The 9,645-nt window shown below is 43.5% G+C and overlaps 1 protein-coding gene and 1 pseudogene across 2 annotated transcripts in view; one reads left to right on the forward strand and one right to left on the reverse strand.

The window, feature by feature from the left end:
- Positions 1-7,282, forward strand: part of EXOG (exo/endonuclease G) — a 29,977-nt gene extending 22,695 nt beyond the window's left edge. For both annotated transcript variants that reach the window (XM_031009724.3, XM_004033863.5), the window contains one exon: positions 4,876-7,282. In XM_031009724.3, coding sequence (XP_030865584.1) covers positions 4,876-5,337 — 462 coding nt within the window. In that variant the 3' untranslated portion in view covers positions 5,338-7,282. The remainder of the gene's footprint in view (positions 1-4,875) is intronic.
- A 492-nt stretch (positions 7,283-7,774) lies between these two features.
- On the reverse strand, positions 7,775-8,331 carry LOC101149572 (large ribosomal subunit protein eL20-like; annotated as a pseudogene).
- Between the last annotated feature and the right edge of the window lie 1,314 nt (positions 8,332-9,645).

A 9,645-nucleotide genomic window follows, 5' to 3' on the forward strand; every position in this document is an offset into this window, starting at 1 on the left:
GTGTGGATGGAGAAAGGAGTTACAAGTGATACTTGCTAGCATGCAAAAATAACAGAAAATGGGCCAAGAGGAGGATTCCTTATAGCCAGGCAGAAATGCCTGTTAGAATATGTAGGAAAGGATCACATCATCATAGAACTTGAGTGAATATGAGCCTAAGGGAAGATTCGTAGCAGTGATTTTATCAGAAGTGAGTCATCTGACAGTTCTAATCAGAATCACCCCCTTTATTATACAGCTGAGGTCATCCCTGTGCTTTCTCTGATGTTCCTGTTTCAAGAAGAGGTTGATTCCAGACAAGTGAAACATACCTGAAGGTTCTGGTTTGGACATTATAAATGGTCTGACAAGAAAGTGAGCTTCAGATTTTAGAACTCAGTGATGGTGGTAATGTTAGAAACATTTAACAATCTGTGTTCTTTTATAACAGCACTTTGCAAACTTCCATTATACTAACCCTAAAGGGGAGGAAATTGAAAATGCCCTCAGGAGTCTTGAGACATCATTTGAAGTGATATGGGAGTAATATTTTTTTTAAGTCTCTTGCTTTATATTTAGGGAAAGCTTTTGTTCATTTCCATATCTATTTGTTTTAATGAAAGTTAAATTATTTTACTGGTTGTCTCCCTACCCTCACCCTAAATTTTCAAGTACCATTGACAGCCTAGAAAGAGGGTGCTTGTTTTACTGTGACTTAGTAGGCTGCTACCCTTTGGCCTGGAACAGGTACTCCAGTGTGAGAAGTATCGTCTTCCAGGGTTTGTGCTGCCACAAAAGCATCTGCTGAGGCTTTATAGATAACACAGGGGGCCACCACATTCTTGTTGACTTTACCACACTTTGTGACTCCCTCACTTTTCATGTTCCTTCCCCCCCTCAGGTTCGGATTTCCTGTTTATCAAACTCCCATGGTTTCTTTCTTTCACTTGATCGGCATGACTTTTTAAGGGCTTGGTCTCTTGATCTGTCTCTCTAGTTTTATTTTTGGAGTTTCTTTTTTTGTCTTACCAGGGGAATGTAACCAAATATATCTATCTAATTCTAGCAGGTACATATTTTTTCCTCTTGATGCTGCTTAATATTTTATTGGAGGCACATTTACAGTATGTATGACCTTACAAATGGCAGGCTTAATATGGGTATTGTTTGTTTTGGGCCTCTTCTGGGTTTGGGTGGCACAGGTGGTGGTGGCAAATTGTCATTTCTGTCTCTTGGATGGAAGGAAACAAGCTCAGGCCATATGTATATAAGAAAACTAGCTTCAGGTTGTGAATGAGTGCCAGCTTATGTATTGTATTTTCTAGTTAACTCCCAGTTGACTTCCAATTTTTGCTACAGTCTTGAGTAGAGTTCAGTGCTTCTTGGGAATTTAACAGCAGCAAGGGTTTCCTTTGCAAAATATTTTTATACCTAAATCTTACATGAAAAGGGTTGTTTGCTGACTCACTGATTAACTAGACTTGGTTTATGTTAAGCCTTTGAGTCCTTTGTTACAGACATCATTTGTGCCCAAGTTGCTTTCTCCTCCTGAAACCCCATTGCTGACCTGTAACTAGTCTAATCTTGCTTGATTATACGTTTTCCCCACCCCCATCCCTCTGTAAAACCATCTTTTGTACCAAATGCCGTTGTATCTTTTGAATGATGTCCACTACAAAATAGCTTTTTACATAGATCTTGTAGATTTTGAAAAATTTTTAACTAACATGTCATTGTATCTTCATAACAATTCTATGAGAGAGGCATTTATAAAATACAAAATAGCAATCCACCCGTGGGGATGGCTGTTACGTATTTTATAAATGAAGAAACAAGAAATGGGTGGACGCGACTTGCAGCTTAGTGGCAAAGCCAGGTTTGACCAGGTCTCTGGGCTTCCAGTCCACCGAACCTCTAGTAGTGTTTAGAAACATTTCTGGAAGTCTCCCAATTTTTCCAAAAGTAGAAAAAATTTATTATGTAGATTGAGTTGTCTTTAAAGAGACAGCTCTAAAATATTTTACGATTGATGTTGTTTTAAAAAATTGTCTTAAATTCAAGGAAGAAACGGTGGGTTTTTCTGAATATCCAACTAGGACCTTTCCCTATATTAGACAGATTAAAGATGTTTGCTTCCTAAGAACAAAGCAGACTGAATCAGAAAAGAGATTAGTGAGTGGCTAAGTTTTTATTTTTCTCCTTAGTTCTAGGGATAGTATTTTACCCCCTTGAAATAGTGTGAGAAGGGCATGGGTAGAAGGATCACACCTGTGATTCCTAATAGGAATTTCTGTTTCCATGAGGTTTCTCAAAAGTAGAATCGAGGTCCTCTAGCAATTGTAAGAGTTTTTAAACACCTATAGAAATGGTACATTTGCATAAAGTAAAGCTGTAGAACTTAAAATGTCCAACGTCTTTACTTTTGGCTGGAATTTTACGAGCCTGATTAGCTCTGCATGGCAGCAATGGGCATGTTAATTATATTTGAAAATTGCCGTTTGTTTGTAGACAAGGAGTCCATGAGGAGAGAAAATCAAGTGAATGTTCTTGAACTGTACTGCAGTGATGGGGAATGTCCACAAGGTGGCACAAAGACTTTGTTTAACTGTTGGATTCCTAGCTAGCACCTGGAATACTTGAAGCCCCTTTCACCTTCTCCCTCTTTGCAAACTGTGGCTCAGCTGCATCTGTGCCCTCAGTTCTGGTCCCCAGCTTCCCCTGAATCCCCTTCGTGCTGTTATTTGGGCTTTGTATTGGTACCTAACCACATTCTACCTGTAGTGAAAGCTGTAGGTCTTGGTTCCCACTCTAGGTGGTAAGTTTCTTGAGTGGAGGCACCAGCTGCATATACTTTAAAGCATATTCTTTTCTGTATTTCCAGCAATGCCAGGCACAGGACCTCTGAGTTGCATTGTTGAATTAACATCTTTTGGTTATTTGTGAGTTAATTGTGGACTTCCATAGGGTTCTCCCTCAGTATATTTTTTGCTTTGAAGAGTATGTTTATCTTCCCAGCTGCATAAATGAATTTTTGGGGTGAAATGGGGATTTTATGTTTGTAGTACATAGTTTCATAGACTTTACACCACACCCTGACCAACCACTTTCAGTAACTTCGAAGACAGTTGGTTATGGAAATCATTCCCGTGCATGGGTCTTCCCTGAAGCTCTGCAATTGGTCTTGGCAGTGGGACCTTCATGTGTGACAGACAGCAGATGGCCATGGAGTTCCTAGGCTGTGTGCCATGTAGGTAGGAGCTTGAAAAAAGCAGAAAAGAAACCTCCTTTGTAGCTGTCGTGTCTCTGCCTTATTTGGGCTCACAAGAAGGAATCTTGCTGCAGGCAGAGCTGTCTGATCAGGAAAGAAAACTGACTCTTATCAGGGAAGGGCCTGGGAGGGGCAGTAATACCAATGAGCATATTTTAGTTGGATTATGTCAGTTATTGGGGACCATTAAGTAAATAGATGTTGAGTATTTTCTTTTTCAAAAAAGCCTTTTTGTTTTGTTTTGTTTTGAGATGGAGTTTCGCTCTTGTTGCCCAGGCTGGAGTGTAGTGTCACAATCTCGGCTAACTGCAACCTCCACCTCCCGGGTTCAAGTGATTCTTTTGCCTCAGCCTCCCGAGTAGCAGGGATTACAGGCATGCGCCACCACGCCCAGCTAATTTTGTATTTTTAGTAGAGATGGGGTTTCTCCATGTTGGTCAGGCTGGTCTCAAACTCCCAACCTCAGGGGATCTGCCTGCCTTGGCCTCCCAAAGTGCTGGGATTACAGGCATGAGCCACCACACCTGGCCCAGATGCCAATTGGAAGGAAATTTGAAAAGGTTTAGTAATAATGTTATTTCATTAATTTCAGCCAAACCACACAACTAATTTATGTTTTCTAGGCCTGACCCTGGCTCTGGCTTCTTCATTGTGTGGATACCTTTCCAAAATGTTTGATATGACAACATATTTAGAAGTTCTTTGATCACAAGCCCAAGGATGTGCAAAACTCAGAGCAAACAGCATTTACATTTATGTAATTTAATTTTAAAAATTAACCCTAATTGAGGTGATCCTGGAGATGGTAATGTTGACTTGACACCTGGCTGCTTCTCTAAGGGCTATCTGTTTAGTTCCCTAGTGAATTTCATAAACTAAGGCCATGTTTTTATTTCTAGAGCTGGGAGTACCCAAGCCTGCAGTTTTGACCTTTGAATGTTTGGAGCACCAGAAGTTCTGATTATGAGATGAAGAGAAAATGACAGCTTTTCTTGTCTATTAAAAAACCAGGACTCACTCATGGCATTCCTTTGTCCTTTGTCCTACAAACAGAACAGAGACTGTGACTCCTGATCTTTGGGTTGGCATTATTTTATTTTTATTTTTTGAGGTGGAGTCTTGCTCTGTCGGCCAGGCTGGAGTGCAGTGGTGCAATCTCGGCTCACTGCACCCTCCGCCTCCTGGGTTCAAGCAATTCTTCTGCTTCAGCCTCCCAAGTAGCTGGGATTACAGGCGCCTGCCACCACACCCAGCTAATTTTTGTATTTTTTTTTTAGTAGAGATGGGGTTTCACCATGTTGGCCAGGCTGATCTTGAACTCCTGACCTCAAGTGATCTGCCCGCCTTGGCGTCCCAAAGTGCTGGGATTACAGGTATGAGCTACCGTGCCTCACCTGGGGTTATATTATTTTAAAGAATGTGATCAGAATTGACCTGTTAAATACTCATCTTGTATGTGAATCTCTGAGTCAGTTTATTATTTTTGGCAGTTGAATTTAAATTCATTAGAACAGAGTGGGATGGCTTATAAGTACATTTCAGCAATGCATTAAATAAGTTTTTTTCAGAAAAAATTTGTGAACTGTTAGCACAAATTGGCATCACTAATATGGCTGCTTTGTTTTTAGGTGATTGGCGAGGACAACGTGGCAGTCCCCTCACACCTTTATAAGGTAATCCTGGCCCGCAGAAGCTCAGTATCTACCGAACCACTGGCACTAGGGGCCTTTGTGGTACCCAATGAAGCCATCGGCTTCCAGCCCCAGTTAACTGAATTCCAAGTGAGCCTCCAGGACCTAGAGAAGTTGTCAGGACTGGTGTTTTTTCCTCATTTGGATAGAACTAGTGATATCCGGAATATCTGCTCTGTGGACACCTGTAAGCTCCTGGATTTCCAGGAGTTCACCTTGTACTTGAGTACAAGAAAGATTGAAGGAGCCCGATCAGTGCTCAGACTGGAAAAGATCATGGAAAACTTGAAGAATGCAGAGATTGAACCAGATGATTACTTTATGAGTCGCTATGAGAAGAAGCTAGAAGAACTCAAAGCTAAGGAGCAGTCAGGAACCCAGACAAGAAAGCCATCCTAGTTTTTATCTCAAGATGTGTCATACCGTCTGTAATGAAGCAGGCATGCCCTCTTTAGGCTAACATATTTTAGTGGCTTTGCTTTTTGCTTTTTAAAAAGTTTTTCTCTTTAAGAGATGTGGTCTCGCCGTGTCATCCAGGCTGGAGTGCAGTGGTGGAATCATAGCTCACTATAGCCTCAAACTTCTGGGCTTAAGCAATCCTCCTGCCTCTGCCCCCTGAGCAGCTGGGACTACAGGCACACACCATCACCCTCAGCTACTAGTGGCTTTGCTTTAAAGAAACAGTGGAATCCTAAATTTATGACTAAAAATTACCCCAAAAGATGAAAGATCTACAATGTTTTTGTCAGTATTATATTTAACTCAGGAACTAATTATTAAGGGAGCTTTGACACCTGCAGATGGAGGGCTGATCTTGTGTCAAGTTAACAGGAAGACTGCCCACAGATGACACTGCATTTGTATCCCTGTGGATGTAGAGTATTGGGAAGGCATTTGTTTAGTTTCATGCCTCCAAACCATGCATTGTCTTTGATGTATCTGCCCAGCCTTCTCAGAACTCAGTGTTGTACATTTTTCCCCCTAGGACCTGAATTGGTATTGGAGGCAGCTTTTAGAAATCCTCTATGTAGTTCCTGTCCACATGCACTGTATATTTGTTTCTTCTTTCTCCTCTCATGAATCTGCTCTTTTCTCTACTTCTGTCTACGTAGAAGCACTCAGCAACTAGTTTCTGCTCATTAAATGTGTTCTATATACTAGGCTCAGTGCTTTACATGTGTTGTCTCACAATGACTCTCTGAGGTAAATACACTATCCCCATTTTACCTGTGAGAAAATTGAGGCTTAGAGAGCTTAGTGTCTTACCCGAGTTTCACTTTTCCAAAGTAGTCATCCACAAAGTATGAGGCAGACAGATCTAAGAGAAGAAAGACAGCTGAGGTAGATTCAAATCTTTTCTGACATGGATGGTGGCTTTTTACTCAGAAATATATACCTATTTCCATGGGTATTTGTGGGCCCGAGGCATGCTTGGCAAGAAGAGTCTGGTTTCTCGTCTGCTGTGCAAGCCAAAGGGAGTTTAATGTTCTTCGAATTGAACCCTCCTTAGCTCTGTGGAAAGAGACAGTCAGGAATATTTGGGAATTAGATGGCAATACTTTGTGGGGTTTATTAGAGCCCATGCTTGCCTCCAGAGATACAGTTCTTTTAGTGACCAGATACTGCCAAATTGATGTGTTCTTGCTTTCCAGGTGAGCTTCTTGTTCTTAAGATTAAGAAACCTATGAAGGATCTGCAGCCAGGCATGGTGGCTCAGGCCTGTAATCTCAGCACTTTGGGAAATCGAGGTGGGTGGATCGCTTGAGCCCAGGAGTTTGAGACCAGCCTGGGCAACATAATGAAACCCTATCTTTACAAAAAAATACAAAAATTAGCTGGGCGTGGTGGTGCACACCTGTAGTCCCAGCTACTCGGGAGGCTGAAATGGGAGGATTGCTTGAGCCTGGCAGGTCGAGGCTGTGATGGGACATGGTCATGCCGCTGGACGCCAGCCTGGGCCACAGAGGGAGACCCTGTCTCAAAAAAAGAAAAGAAAAAAGAAAAAGGTCTGCCCACAAAATCACTAGCTTATTATTTGCTTCCTGTGTGCCTGCTTGTCTACCTAGCATAGTGGGCCAAAGGTCCAAAGGCATTTAGCATTCCTGGGGGAAACTGTGGCTGTTTTTCTGAGCCAGATCTCTTGATTTGGGTTTACACGGAGTCCTTTCATGGACTATCCTGAGTATTGTCAGTAAAACGTCTTGGGGCATAAGAACTTGTCTGAATCTGTCATACATACCACTGCTGTCTTTTCCGAGTGGCATTACAAGAAAGATTTTTGTGGTGTGTTTGTTCTAAGAGAAATGCCAAGGCTTTAAGATAAAGATAAGATGATAATGATTGACATTGTTCTGCTCTTTTATTTGGGTAAAAAAGAAAAGTTGAGGGGTCAGAACACAGTAGCCTGATTAGTACCATTCTGTTTTATCACACTGTTCCCCATTAGCTTGTACCAGTTCTCCTCTTCTCGGGGATGTAGAGCCAAAATGTCACTGTGACCAAACAATCTGTTATTTTTTCTCCTCAATGGAGAGGTGATGGTGTGGCCTGGGTGTTTCTCCAGGAGTGTGAGTGGGCAGCTCTGTGGGATAAGTCCTAGGTACCTACTGCCCATCTCTAGAGGCGGGCCCCCAACTCCCTTCCCCTGTTGCTCTGTTCTGCCGACCTGCATTGCCAGCAGCCTTGGAGTTACTTCTTATGCTCTTCTTGCTCGTTCCTCTCCACCTAGATGGTAGAATCTCTTATTTTTAGATCAATAAAGTTTTTTGTTTTTTGTTTTTTTCCACTGGGGCATTCCTGAGTTTATTTGGGGCACACCCGGGTGAGGGCCCTGCCCCTAGAAGAAGCTGTTGGGCCTCTTGGTGAAGTGTGGCTTGTGCGGATAGTGCAGTACCTAGTGGGGCAGCAGGAACTTGATCTTGGAGTCATGGAACTGCTTGACGGCTGGCCGGCGGCACTTGCTGGCTGTGGTCTCCTCCACCTTCATGATCTGGATGGAGTGGGCCCGGGCGTGGTGCCAGGCGCCCATGTCTTGGTAGCACTGGGTGACAGCACCCGTGGTGGTCCGGTCCCCGTATTCCCGGCACATGTTGTGGGTGCTGCTCTGGGTGTCACAGTGCAGCCAGATGCCAAAGTTCTTCACCCGCAGGGGGCACTTCTCAAACACCTGCCCACAATAGCAATCTCTCCTGAAGACTTCTTCATCTTCTTTAACTGAGATACCAAGTACCAAAAGCAGGACTTGGCGACGACATGATTAGGTGCAAAGATTCGCATGTGGTAGAGGGGTAGTGTATGGCATTTGGGGGTGGGCAGGCAGCGACCCACCACCTTGTACTCTCATAGTGTGCCTGAGGCCTTCATGGTGTCCTGTCCGCCCTCACCGCCACCTGCAAAAGGACGGATCAATGAAGTTTCTTAGGTTTTTATTTCTTTTGAAAGATGCTGCCTGGTCATTGTGGAAAATGGAGATAAGAGCTTGTAATACAAAGTTGCAGTCTGCCAGTCCTCATTTTTATTTATATTTATTTATTTATTTATTTATATGATTTGCACATCAGACAACCTTTGAAAAAGTTTGTTAGTGTGTAACAGTGGTGTTTGAATTGTATCAACACTTTCATCAAGAGTTCCCCCAAACAAATTTGAAATGTAAATAATTGGTTAGAGGTTAGAATTTTCCCCCTGTCATACCGCTTCAGCCCTCAATGTGGCTGTTGATCATCCTGGACTCAGATGCAGTATAGGCTGAGCCTGAGATTCTGCCCTTCTGTTCTCTTTACCCTCAGACAGTCCCTGGTCTGAGGGAAAGGCAGCCGTGGAGGAAGTGCCGGTCTGGACAGGCTCTTCTGCTGGAAACCCACATCCCAAGTTTCTCTCTACCTTCAGTGATATCTTTATTGTGAAATTCCAAACTGTGGTCCCTGAATTGAGGCTGTTGCACCAATATTGTTGTGTGTAGCAATACAACAAATTGCAAAGGTTAGGGGACTGGATGTCAGCCCTTAATTAAATACCTGCAAATATTTCTGCCCCTTGCACCTTGACCTTCAAGCAATGGAAAACTTGTCTTTCCTTCAGACCTTTGATTAGAACTCTAGGCTGAGTTCTATACTTGGAATGACTCTGAATGTTACCATGTCACCTACCTGTGTCCCCTGGCCTCATCCTTGTGAGTACATAAGTGTCATTGATATCACCTCTGTGAATCGCAAACTTCCCATTAGCAGCCCATCCCTGAACCTAACCCTGCACCCAGGGTGCTGTTTGTTCCCTGCCCACCTCTTCATACCTTCACCCTGTGTGTCCTTCCCCGTCCTGGCACACTTCCAAGTGCCTTCTGTATCCTCACTATAGTTCATTCTGATGGATTTGGTCAGGGCTGGGCTCACATCAGGTGTGAAACTCCTGCTCCTGCCTGTCTCCATGCCTAGCCTCCATCTGGGATGCTTTCCTGGATGTCATCCTTCTTGGAGACTGTCTATCGGGGATCCAGTGTTCCTTTTTCCAGTCTAGCCCCACCTTCAGGGAGCAAACCTCAGGTCATTAGGGCCAAGCAAGATGGACTGCATTGACACAGGCCCCATGCAATTCAGGACAGTGGGGGTGCCGATGGGCTTTCCTACTCCTGAACATGCCAACTGTGGTCAAGGGGTGGACTGCCCCTGAGTGTGCCAAGTACCTCTAGGGGTCACTGTGGCCTAGTGT

Source organism: Gorilla gorilla, chromosome 2 (genome assembly GCF_029281585.2).
Source record: "Gorilla gorilla gorilla isolate KB3781 chromosome 2, NHGRI_mGorGor1-v2.1_pri, whole genome shotgun sequence".
Taxonomy (NCBI): Eukaryota; Metazoa; Chordata; class Mammalia; order Primates; family Hominidae; genus Gorilla; species Gorilla gorilla.